This window comes from Aethalodelphis obliquidens, unplaced genomic scaffold (genome assembly GCF_003676395.1).
Source record: "Aethalodelphis obliquidens isolate GAN/ISIS:26980383/991018 unplaced genomic scaffold, ASM367639v1 scaffold22, whole genome shotgun sequence".
In the NCBI taxonomy this organism is placed as follows: Eukaryota; Metazoa; Chordata; class Mammalia; order Artiodactyla; family Delphinidae; genus Aethalodelphis; species Aethalodelphis obliquidens.
Genome location: NW_020837966.1, coordinates 13,379,020 through 13,391,753, shown reverse-complemented (window position 1 = coordinate 13,391,753; position 12,734 = coordinate 13,379,020). Strand labels below are relative to the sequence as shown.

Here is a 12,734-nt window from a genome sequence, read left to right as displayed (position 1 = left end):
CCTTTTGCTAGGCACATGCTGACCTTTAAAGCAAAGTTGTATGACTATTATAATTAGTAGAGTTTTCTGAACAGAGGCCTCTTAAGTGGATAGAAAAGGGGGAAAAGTTTTGCCAATGAAGGGAGTAAAATGATTTATTTTTGCAAAGGGGAAAAAACAACGAGTCAGCAAACCACAGATAAATGTCAGGGTACTAAACAAGAAAAAGTTATTTTTTCCATTTAAGAATTATTGTATCACCTAGCACAGCACCTGGTACCCAGTGGGCACTCAGTAAGGGTTTGTGGCATGGATGCAGACATGAATGAATGAACTGAATTGTTCTCAGAGGTTGTGAAGGCCATCATTTTACAGGCAAACCTCATTTTATTGTGCTTTACAGATAGTACATTTTTTTACAAATTGAAGTTTGATGGCAGCCCTACATTGTCAGATGATGGTTAGCATTTTTAACAATAAAGTATTTTTTAAATTAAGGTATGTACTTTTTTTTTAGACATAATGCTATTGCATACTTAAGACTACAGTATAGTGTAAACATAATTTTATGTGCACTGGGAAACCAACAAATTCATGTCACTTGTTTTGTGGTGACATTAGCTTTATTGCGGTGGTCTGGAACCGAACCTGCCATATCCCCGAGGTGTGCCTGTAATAGTAAACCAAAAGGTCAGTGTTTCATCCATCGTCCAATTACTCAACAGATTTATATCGGTCACATCGTACCACTGGGTGCTGCTGATACAGACGGCCGCCTGAGGTCTGGGGATGAATTAATCTGTGTGGATGGGACACCAGTCATTGGCAAATCACACCAGCTTGTGGTCCAGCTTATGCAACAAGCCGCCAAGCAAGGTCACGTCAATCTCACAGTGCGGCGTAAAGTGGTGTTTGCAGGTATGTTTTTTTCATTCATCCCTTTAGACAGTGCCTTGTCACTTTATGCACAGAAGAGGCCCCTTTCTTGTGTCCGTCTCCTCAAGCATGTATTTTAGCAAATGTTTATGAATGTGATTAAGCTCAGAATTTCCAGATGGAACCCTTCAAAACTACTGTCACTTAAAAGCACTTTAATGGGGCTTCCCTGGTGGCACAGTGGTTGAGAGTCCACCTGCCGATGCAGGGGACACGGGTTCGTGCCCCGGTCCGGGAGGATCCCACATGCCGCGGAGCGGCTGGGCCCGTGAGCCATGGCCCCTGAGCCTGCGCGTCCGGAGCCTGTGCTCCGCAACGGGAGAGGCCACAACAGTGAGAGGCCCACGTACCGCAAAAAAAAATAAATAAATAAAGACTTTAATGTGCCATCCGTACATGTTCAGCAAAGGCTTTTAGAAGAAACCTAGTTGAATATATATGTCACCTCCCTCCATCCCCTTGCTAAACAGAACTTAGTCATTCTCTTCACTTGATGGGAATTCTCAGCAAAAGAGGTTAGGAGAATTGTAGCTTCAAATTAAGAGAGCAAAAATTAGGTTTGCACTGCCAAATAAGCTCATAAAAAAGCTGCTCTGTGTTGACAGTCATATGTATTAAACTATTTTAATTTTTACGTTTTTCACTATAAGCAAGTTGTAGCGCTGGCCAGTTCTAGGTCATGTTTCAGTCCTTCCTCCTGCAACTCAAATTCGTATACATCCTTCCAGGCCCAACTCAAAGATAACCTTATCTGTAAAACCCTCAGAAATTCCCTCCTTCCTCCAACTGTCTGCTGAGTTTAGCCTTCCCTTCTTGCCATCCTTGGGCATCGTGGTTCACTTCCGTATCAGAATCTGCCATTTTGAGGCAGTATTGGGTAAATGTCTGCCCTTCCCATTCATTCACCATGTTTGCCTGCAGCCCCTGCCTCCAGGTATTCAAGACAGAACCCAGAATGCAGAAGAGGCAGATTCCATGTGGTATCAGTTGAATTATTGAAGCAGGATGACGTGAAATATTAGGAATTCTCCATAGCTGTAATACTAGTGAAACACCTGTTTATCAGATAAAATCAACTGGCATCTTGTTTTAAAAAAAAATAAATAAATAACTCATGGGGACTTCCCTGGCAGTCCACTGGTTGAGACTCCTCGCTTCCATTGCAGGCGACATGGGTTCGATCCCTGGTTGGGGAACTAAGATCCCATATGCCTCCTGGCATGCCCCCCCCCCAAAAAAAATTATAGAGCTCATTTAAGTGGTATATAATTAATTACAAAAGAATTAAGATATCAGATTCCAGTGTGAGAGCCCTACCTGTTGCAGCCATGAAAAGAGTGTTAATCACTTACGTCCCTAGAGCTCATTTATGGCCTCAGGATCTTAACGTAGTATCCCACGCAACCAGTAGCAGCAATCAGAAATGGCTTTTGAGATGAGATGAAAACTTTCTGACTTCACTGGTCCAAATAAAAATAGTAGAGCAATGTGATTTTTGTTTGTTTCAGATGTATTTTTTAGATCTTAAATATTGGGGTTTTTAAGCTCTGGGTTAAAGGCATGTTCAGTCTTTGAAAAGACATAAGGCTAAGGGAAATAAGCCAGTCACAAAAGGACAGATATTATATGCTTCCACTTCCATGAGGTACCTCGAGTAGTCGAGTCATAGAGACAGAATGTAGAATGCTGGCTGTACCAGGGACTGGGGAGGGGAGAGTGATTAGTTAGTGTTTAATGGGTACAGAATTTCAGTTCTGGAAAATGAAAGGGTTCTGGAGATGGATGGTGGGGATGGCTGCATAACAGTGTTTCTGTGCTTAATGCCACTGAACTGTACACCTAAAATGGTCAAAATAATAAGTTTTATGTTCTGTATATTTTACTACACTACAAATGAAATCTGTGAAAGGGGATGCTTTGGGGAATAAATTTAGTAGTCCTATCCAAACCCTGAACACACATTTTGCTGTTGACATGAAAGCTAAGTCGGTCCCACCTACTACGGTGGCTGTTTAGGAGAGCTTTACCCTGTCACTTGAGAAAGCAATAAAACTGAAATTTGATCAAACGAATTCTGAGGGAGGCTAATGTATCCAATTGCGTGATCGGAGTAGATCATTGACATCTGGAAGCGAGGAAGAGACGCTAAGTATACCTCTGACAGGTGTTGTCAGGAATCCCACAGTAGGGAAATCTTAATGGTACTGTCAGCTTGCCATGTCTCCGGTGATGGAAAAAGCAAAGCAAAACTGTTTGCACATCTGAGCAGAATGTGACTTGAGGGTAATGACAATTTGAGTGCAGTGAAGGGCATATCTCTGAGGCAAAAAAGGTAGTCACCCTTGCTGTGGGCCACACCTATACATCCTTCAGTGGGTCATTTTTGTTTGTTTGTTTCATTGAAGTCCAGTTGCTGTACAATATTATGTAAGTTACAGGTGTGCAAGGCCGTGATTCACAATTTTTAAAGGTTGTACTCCATTTATAGTTATCATAAAATATGGGCTATATTCGTGTCATACAATATATCCTTGTAGCTTATTTTATACCTAATAATTTGTACCTCTTAATCCCCTACCTCTATATTGCCCCACCCCCCATCTTCTCCCCATTGGTAATCTCTAGTTTGTTCTCTATATCTGTGAGTCTGCTTCTTTTTTGTTATATACACTAGTTGGTTGTATTTTTTAGATTCCACATATAAGTGATCTCATACAGCATTTGTCTTTGTCTGACTCATTTCAGTCATCATAGTGTCCAGGGGTTGGTTTTTGATTTGTGAACCGGGAAATATTTCAGAGTGGGCCGATCTTGCTGCAAATTTGAGTCTGTATGCAGATGCTGAGATACAATATTGCTGTAAATGATACAGAATTGGGGTGTCCCCTTTGCTGTTTTTCCATCAGCTCTTTTCAATCCCTGTATCTCAGTTCTGTGAGGCCAGTCGCTGTCATAGCTGTCATAGCTGCGGAGCCTTGGGGGAAGGAGGAAGGGGTGGCAGGCAGGGCACGTTTCTCGCAAAGGCGGGTAACTGAGAAGTGAATCTCTTGCACAGCCTCCAAAACAGAGAACGAGGTGCCCTCGCCAGCCTCCTCCCATCACAGTAGCAACCAGCCGGCCTCACTGACCGAGGAGAAGCGCACTCCGCAGGGCAGCCAGAACTCCCTGAACACGGTGAGCTCTGGCAGCGGCAGCACCAGCGGCATTGGCAGCGGCGGCGGCGGCGGCAGCGGCGTGGTGAGCACCGGCGTGGTGAGCACCGTGGTCCAGCCCTACGACGTGGAGATCCGGCGCGGGGAGAACGAGGGCTTCGGCTTCGTCATTGTGTCGTCGGTGAGCAGGCCTGAGGCAGGGACTACATTCGGTGAGTGCGGTCACTTCTCCCCAGTGTTTCCTGGGATGCCCGGGACTGTTCTATGGCAAGTAAAAGACAGCCAAAATCTCATTAACAGAAATGCTTTTCATGCTTTCCGCTTCAGATGATGAAAGTCTTAATTGAGGATGGAGTTAGTTGGGTGGCTTTTCAAACCCTCCTGAAGGCTGGGATTTTTTGTTTTTAACCCTTCAGCTTCCATTCTGATTGCGTGTTCACAGGCAGACAATTTCACACATAGGTGAAATTTGCAAAGCAGACCCTTGACAGGATTGAGTGTGAGAAATTCTTGCTAGAGAAAGCCGTTTGCAAAGTTCTGAGCAGGATATCAATCATAGCAGTTGCCTCAGAAGGTCTGAGTGGTTTTTTTTTGTTTGTTTTTTAATAAATTTATTTATTTACTTTTGCCTACGTTGGGTCTTAGTTGCTGCGCGCAACTTTCTCTAGTTGCCGCAAGCGGGGGCTACTCTTCATGGCGGTGTGCAGGCTTCTCATTGCGGTGGCTTCTCTTGTTGCGGAGCACGGGCTCTAGGCGTGCGGGTTTCACTAGTTGTGGAGAGCTGGCTTCAGTAGTTGTGGCGCACGGGCTTAGTTGCTCTGCAGCATGTGGGATCTTCCCGGACCAGGGCTGGAACCCGTGTCCCCTGCATTGGCAGGTGGATTCTTAACCACTGCGCCCCCAGGGAAGTCCCGGTGTAGGAGTTTTTAAAAGAAGCATATGGTTGTAGAAATAAATGCCAGGGGAAAAAAACAGGTATAAGGAGTAAAAATATATATGAAATGCCCCTTCATCTTGTCCTTTCTCTACTCTATCCCCGTCTGAAATTTTAAAATTTTAATTTAAAATAATATGTTTACTGTTGCCTGGTTAAGAATCTAATTAAAATCTGAGTTCAGAGCCGCTTGTCTTCACTGCCCTTGAATTGTAGCAGGGATGATCGTCCTGTCTCATCCAGATGTTGGGGGTTTCAGCAGAGTATGGAGAAACACGGCTGTCACCCTCTCAGAAGGTTAACTCTCTGCTGGGTGCAATAGCTGAGACAAATAGGAAGCCAGGTGATTCCAGGAACTAGGAATCTATGAATCTGTTTCCTATTAGGATGGATTATAAGTATGTACTCCAAAACTGATCACCTTCTTCATTAAATAAAACATCATTTGTTATTTTCCCCAAGCACATTTGTTAATTAATCTGAAATATGCTGGGAGACAGGGAAGGGCTGTGCAGGCTTTGAAATGTACTTCACCTCTGTTTCCAAATGACTTACCCACAAGGAATCTGAGGACCCGTGGCCCAGGTCGTTTGTTGGCTGACATCAGCTAGGTGCTCCCTCCCGTTAGCTTTCTGCCCCTGTACAACTCCATTTGCCTCCATTTAGTCTTGGTACATTGCTTCCTGCTAAAGCCATTTCCCACTAAGGTGCGTTCATTAGGAGACAGTGAGTTAAGCCAGTTCCATGCATGTGTGGCTGCCGAAACAAACACCCATTACTAACAGTGCTTCTGTGAGCTCCATTAATAACATTATCACAGCATGTCACGGGTGGTGGGTGACTTGACCTCAAGGCAAGGTTGTTTTTTGGTTTTTCCATTAGTTTTGGAGACTTTTCTGCTTAATTTAAAAATAAAAAGAAAGGCGGGGGGGGAAGAAATCTCAAGTTATTTTCTTTAGATCTACAGTTTGTCCCCATGTACTCTGTGATGTTCCAAGGATTTCAGAGTTCTCAGTTTCCCTTTCTAGAATGAAATAGCAGCTATGTCTGTGTTATTTAACGAATACGGAATGACTTCACCCACAGTTTGGTCTTTGATTGCTTTCCTCTGGCTCTTAATACAAACAAATTAAACTTTCCCTAATAACCTTGCATGAGACTTCTGAGCTATGCGAAGCTTTCCTCCCACCTGCTGTATGATACCTTTCCCATGGGACTTGTCCTTGGAGATGGGCTAAATTTAATCAAGACCTTGAATTTGGGTATGGAGGCTTTCCACCACACCTGCTTGTTGCTTGTTCCAGAAGACTGTTTAACTGCCTTTTGAAAGATTCTTTGACCTTGACCTTAAATCCCGTGATACAGACTCAGGCAAATATGCTGAAATTCAAAGGAATTGTAGCTCATTTACCCACACATTTTCTCTAACTTAGGACGGAAGAGTCCTCTCAGTTAGTTTCAACATCTCCCATGTTAGTTTTGACACCTTTTCCCACAGTGGCTCAAGTATACAACTATCTTTACAGCCCCCAGGAAGACAAACTCTCAGAATCAGTGAATATGCCTAAGAAAGTTTGAAACTCAGTATGCAATTATCTGGAAACCCTGTGTCAGGCGTCAAAGCCAATTTTCCACCTCTCTTTAAAAGTTACCAACGCTCTTGGTTGTGACATGAAATGCCTCAGAGCACACAGTAAACCTTCTTCTTCAAATGCACTTTTCCTGGTTTTTCCTCTCGTAGCTGTGTAGTAACTGATCAGGACAAAGGAAATGATTAAAGGAAAAGCGTTGAGGAATGATTTGAACCTAGCTTTGGTTCACTGTCCTCAGCCTGAGTATGTACTAGATTTTCTTATTCCTTTGAGGGGATTTTTATGAGAACAAGGAGGATTTCAGAGCTAATGAGCCATTTGGGCCCTTCTCTGAAAGCACATGAGAGAGGCTGATTGAGCAAAGGTCATAAAAGGAAAAATACGTGTCAAGGTTGGGTGCCTTCTTGGCTCATCTCATATGTGCCCTTTTGCTAAACCTTTCATCATTCTGAATAGAAGGCAGAAAGTCTAAGTGTTTGTCTATTAGGCATTTTCAGATTGGATTTTTGGCGCTAGCAGACTCCTAGGCCTCACCAGCCGCCCAGTGATTATTTTTTCTAAATGGAGAAAGAACAAAACATTGGCAGAAGCGTTAAGCAACACCTGGCGAAAATGATGTGACTTGAACACAGAATGCGCAAAAGCCTCCCTCCCAGCTCTGGGTTTCACGTTTGCAGCCCCCAAATAAGCCTACGGCAAGTTATTTTTGGGGCTCTTGAGAATCTTTAGAAGTTCCTAAAGATCCCAAATTTTGCCACTGATCGAAGGAGGGAAGCTTGGGGTCCCCCCTTCTTTTGAATCGGGAAAGGACTGCAGCAATGAACTATCATTTTTCAGGGTTGTAACTTCTTAAACAAACGCCCGGAACTTTGCCAATGTTTTGAGCCCCGGCACAGAGTTCTCCTTTAATAACATTTGCTTAATGCTTTAATTAATTAACACTTAACCTTCTCTTTCCCTTCTCAACCCTTTTTCTCCTCCCTTCACTCTATTCCCATGTAACTTAAAAACAATTAAAACTGACTATCAAAGCAGGCAATGCATGTGTGGCCATGCCTCACAAAATAGGTCGGATTATTGAGGGGAGCCCTGCTGACCGATGTGGCAAGCTGAAAGTAGGAGACCGGATCTTGGCGGTAAATGGATGTTCCATCACCAACAAGTCCCATTCCGACATTGTCAACCTCATCAAGGAAGCGGGAAACACAGTTACCCTCCGCATCATTCCCGGGGATGGTAAAGTATACCTATTGTGTGTGTGTCTCTCTTCAGCTGTCTCTATCATTAGTGTTCATGTAATTGAATAGTTTTGACTTAGAGGCAGCCTTATCCATGTCTAACTGAACATACCCATCAAGCAAACATGAGCCACTGTTACTAAATCTTACGTCACCCTCTTGACTTCATCCTCTAGCCCTGGGACCCTGTCTTGCTACAGAGATAAACATTTCAGAAAAATCTTTAACTTTCTCCGATTTATTTTGGCTTTGGTGCCCTTGTCTTTAAAACAGCAGAAAAGTTTGAGTACAGGTGGTGAAGCTCGTCTGATATTCTACCTGGCAATTATTAAAGATTTTTTTTAAAACAATGACTAAAATCTGAATGCGTAGTATGGCAACATCACAAAACTTATGTAAGGACAATGCAGAGCCAGTGCTCTTTTTTTTTTTTCCAATCTGAATAAGTGAATGTATCAAAGTTTTTTATTTAATGGGAGGTTATTAGGATTTGTGCCTATGTGGTTTGTCCCTAATTTTTGCATGTGGATGAAAAAAGAATAAAATCTCTGTGTTTTTGATATTTTAACCGGCCTCCGTGAAACTAGGCCTGTTCTTGTTTATTTGTTTGATTGGTTCAATTCAAATCTTTGGTTCTTTTGTAGCAGTGGTGATTCTGTCCCCTGGGGGGACATTTGGCATTGTCTGGAGTGGGTGCTAATGGCCTCTAGTGGATAGAGAGCAGGGATGCTTCTAGACCTCCTACAGTACATGGGGCAGCCCCCACTGTCAAAGATGATCCAGCAAAAAGTGTCAATACTCATTATTCATATTTAATAAAAATGAAGTTGATACGCTAATGTCACTAAGTATAGATCCTTCAGAGAATTAAGTCCTGTGTATTGACTTCCTTCTAAGCAGACTTTGCCCTTGGGAAAGAAGTGATAGTTGTCCTAGAATGTTTCAGTGTCTTTTTTTTTTCATTCTTGCTACATATGTTATAAAATAAAATATATTCTAAAAGTCAGTGAGTATTTCTCAAGAGGAAACTGTGGTTTATGGGGGAAGTGTGATAAAACTCTCTGCCACTGATGTATAAAATAAGAAAATCAGAGATTTTATCTGAAAGTAATTCAGCAGATCAACATTTTTATATACTAATTGCTAGAAAGTGAGGCATATTATTTTAAAACTCGAGTGCTGTAGACTGTGCCTTTCAGAAGAAGAAAATCTAAAACCGAACAATAAATATTTGAACATCGTTGGTCCTAAGAACAGAGAGGTTCCTCTGTACCCAAAATACCCCATACCAAATGTAGAGGAAAAAATAGCTCCTTGAATGATGGTCTATTTCAGCCTGCCTCAAATGCATGGTTAGTAATTTACCATCTGGTCTAGAGTCCATTCTACCTATTTACCACACTGGAAAGCTATTACAACTTAGGAAAGTGATCACAAGTTGATAGAACATAGGTTCCTAATGGAAAGGATGAAGGAGGCCAGAAAACTTTGGTGACAAATGGTTGAGAGAGCCTAATGTAGTTTATAAATTCAGATATATTTATCTCCATGCTGTGGAGAGATTTCAAAAAAATTAATCCAAAAGAAAGAGACACAGGAATTGACTGGCTGGGTCTATGTTGGTCAGTCTTAATGTGGGAATGAGAATTTCCAAAAAGGAAGGAAGGAAAGAAAGTGCTCCTTAAGGGAAGGGCTTAGAAAAAGAGTTCACAATCGGGAAAGATGTAGATAGGCAGAAGCAACTTATACTCCTGTGCACATACTTGTTGACTTAATTTAATGTTCTGCAAGGGAAAATAGTTTTGGAGAACCTGAACACCAAAAAATAGAAAGTAAGATAGATCATCCAATAACAGTTGTGAATAAAAAGACATTTTTTAAAACTTCAGTCTTTCAACAGTGTAGAATTCAAACAGGCATATCACAGGCCATCTTGGTTAGAAGAAAGTAAACATTACAGTTGAGACAGTGTAGTTAAGGAACGACGTGTTGCTGAGGATGTGATTTCATTCCATGATATTTCAGGAATTCATCACCATGGTAATAAAACTCTTCACCAATTACGTTGTAATTTTCAAAGTCCAGGTAAAGCAAATCAAGCCTGGCAGCCAGAGGGTGGGTTTGTAATGCTCATCTTTTAAATGGGGCCAAAAGTTGCCGTCTTGGAAATTAGAGTGAAGGCAGGGGAGTTAGGTTTCTGGAGAGATGGAGAGATGCTGGAGCAATCCAGAAGGATTTTGCAAAAACCTAGAAGACAGAGAGTGACCATTACAATCTGATGAAGAGAAAATCATGCTGGATCCACCTCCTCTCCGTGAAAGTGTGTTGGACATGGTAGATTGTAGGTAAAAGGAAGGTGTTCTCTCCATGTTAGGGACCTCTGATCTCCTTCAGTCTCTCACTCTAGTATTTAATGGATCCAGTAGCCCAGAGGCATTTTGTTCCATGATCCTCACAAGGAGACTGAAGTTCTTCATTAGAGTGGCTTTGGAGCTCTTAGAAATACATCTTGTCCAGGGTACTGTTCTCAGAAACCCAACGAGGCACTTCACAAAGAGGCTCTCTTATGAGTCAGACAGGAGATAAGCTGACCAAACTTGGAGGAGATCAGGCTAAACACTTTATATGAGCTTCTGGGCTACAGTTACTTGTCCATTACTGAGTTGAAGAAGACTAACTCATCCTTTCTTTGCACAGTTCCTGAAAGAGAAACTTACAAAGCAAGGTAGTCTTGAAATGTCACAATGTGGTTGAGCAATTTTAAGTTCTTGAGGTTTATTTTTATCAGACATTCAAGTCAAAGGTGTGACAAGGATTGAACTGTGAAGTCATCATTTTCAAACTGTCATTTAATATTTGTGTTCTCTGACTTTATCCTGTCATGTGAATCTTATTTCAACTCAGGATAAATATTTGCAAAATGTGTATCCAGAGATTCCTCTAAGAGCTCCCCCATCTACCATTAATGGAGTCATGAATTAAGGAGAGATTTGCGTATAGTTAATGACCGAGAATGTCCCCAAATGAAATTCACAACCAAAATATTAATATACGGTTTAAAGGATTAAACTATACCTGGTTTATTAGTATTAGTCCCCAAATGACTTTATTATATACTTTCCCTCTGTTTTACATAAGGCATTGTAACCATCATTTTGATTTCTTACAACAAATTGTTTTAGTTTTCTAAATAAAAAAATGATCAAATTTAAGAAAAAAAAAAAGGAAGATGCACCATTGGTTGGGCAGTGCTTAGAACCCACTCCCCATCCACTGCCTTATCTAGCTCATGCTGCTTGTTCTTTTTTTTTTTTTTTTTTTTGCCACACTGCACGGCATGTGGGATCTTAGTTCCCCGGCCAGGGATCGAACCCGTGGCCCCTACAATGGAAGTGCAGTCTTAACCACTGGACCACCGGGGGAGTCCCATGCTCATGTTCTTTTTTCTTATCATCAGTCACGTGATTCTCCAGCTTCACTCCTCTCTAAGTAGTTTCCCTCACTGTACCTCTCTTGTTTCCTTCTCACCTTTCTGGCTCCAACAAAAGCTTTGAAACACGACCCCCTTGATTTGGCACTATCGTGTTGTTCGAAGTCCTGCCTTCACAGTTCTAGGACAGGCCTGGCTCAGAGTTCTCACCATCTCTGCTTTTACTACCTTTGGGACCAGGATAGGAGATGAAGTGGGGGCAGAGCCTCTTCTCCTGTGACAGATGGACAAGGGATAGGAAATTGATCATGGCAACACAGAAAGGCCCACAGAATGGCTGAACATACTGCATTTGAACTTGAATTTTGACTAGTTACACCACACATACTTCCTACCACTTGTGTTCTATAGAAACACCCTGTGAAATCTGGGTGGAATGAGACTCTAATCAGACAGAGCAGACCCTGACTGAGCCAGGCTCACATGGAAAATCATCAGACTGAATCAAGTTCAAGGTAATGAAAATATTTATGAGCTTAAAAATATATTATTTAGGGACTTCCCTGGTGGTCCAGTGGTTAAGACTCCACGCTTCACTGCAGGGGGCTTGGGTTAGGTCTCTGGTTGGGGAACTAAGATCCCACGTGCCGCCGGGCTCGGCCAAAATAAAGAAAGAAAGAAGGGATAAAAATAAAATAAAGATATATTATTTAAATATAGTCTTTTTTCTCCTGAAGTCTTTTTTAATTTTTATTTTTTATTGGAGTATAGTTGATTAACAGTGTTGTGTTAGTTTCAGGTGTACAGCAAAGTGATTCATTTATGCATATACATGTATCTATTTTTGTACTTCACATCTCTCTGATTTAAAGTATTTGCTTGTATGGGTAATAGGGCTTGGCAACATAGATAGTGCTGTTTCCTTGGCAAAGGCCTAAAAGAGTTTACTTATTTAACAGAAAACTCTGTGGATATGATAGCTAGCATATACTCGGGCAGGAAGAGCAGGGTTTCCATTATATACATTTTAAATGTCTCCCAAAACTTTTCATATATTTATGGCATTTAAATTTTCAAATGCTCCCTTCAGATATTTGTTACATATGTGTTTATGCATTAACATATTTATGAAAGGAATGACTGTATCCGTTGTCGATTTGCTTGGCCTTGTAATGTGGATTCCATAAGGATGGCTAAGGATATTAACATGGGAGCAAGGTTGGAATTGTAATCACTTGTCACGGAGATAACTTGAAACCCAAGATAGGCGGCGCTCCTGTCAGAAGTTAGTGCCCTGATTTAGCATGGCACCGTGACAGTGCCTTGAGAGCTAGGATATGCTCGTCTTGATGCACGATTGCTGTAGAAAGTGTAGTGATATCCATTTTCATTCCTCTGGGAGAGCTAAAGCCAGGTGTAAACACTGTTTAAGAAAGGATGTAGGGCACTTTTTGGAATTTATCATGAAAACAG

General features: G+C 41.7%; 1 protein-coding gene across 15 annotated transcripts in view; it reads left to right on the top strand.

Annotated features, from left to right (window-relative positions):
- MAGI1 (membrane associated guanylate kinase, WW and PDZ domain containing 1) overlaps nt 1–12,734 on the top strand; it is a 623,112-nt gene that overhangs the window by 595,557 nt on the left and 14,821 nt on the right. For 9 of the 15 annotated variants that reach the window (XM_027121326.1, XM_027121323.1, XM_027121332.1 and 6 more), the window contains 3 exons: nt 705–897; nt 3,971–4,279; nt 7,626–7,829. In XM_027121326.1, coding sequence (XP_026977127.1) covers nt 705–897; nt 3,971–4,279; nt 7,626–7,829 — 706 coding nt within the window. The remainder of the gene's footprint in view (nt 1–704; nt 898–3,970; nt 4,280–7,625; nt 7,830–12,734) is intronic. The other 6 variants (XM_027121335.1, XM_027121331.1, XM_027121324.1 and 3 more) reach the window with 2 other exon arrangements.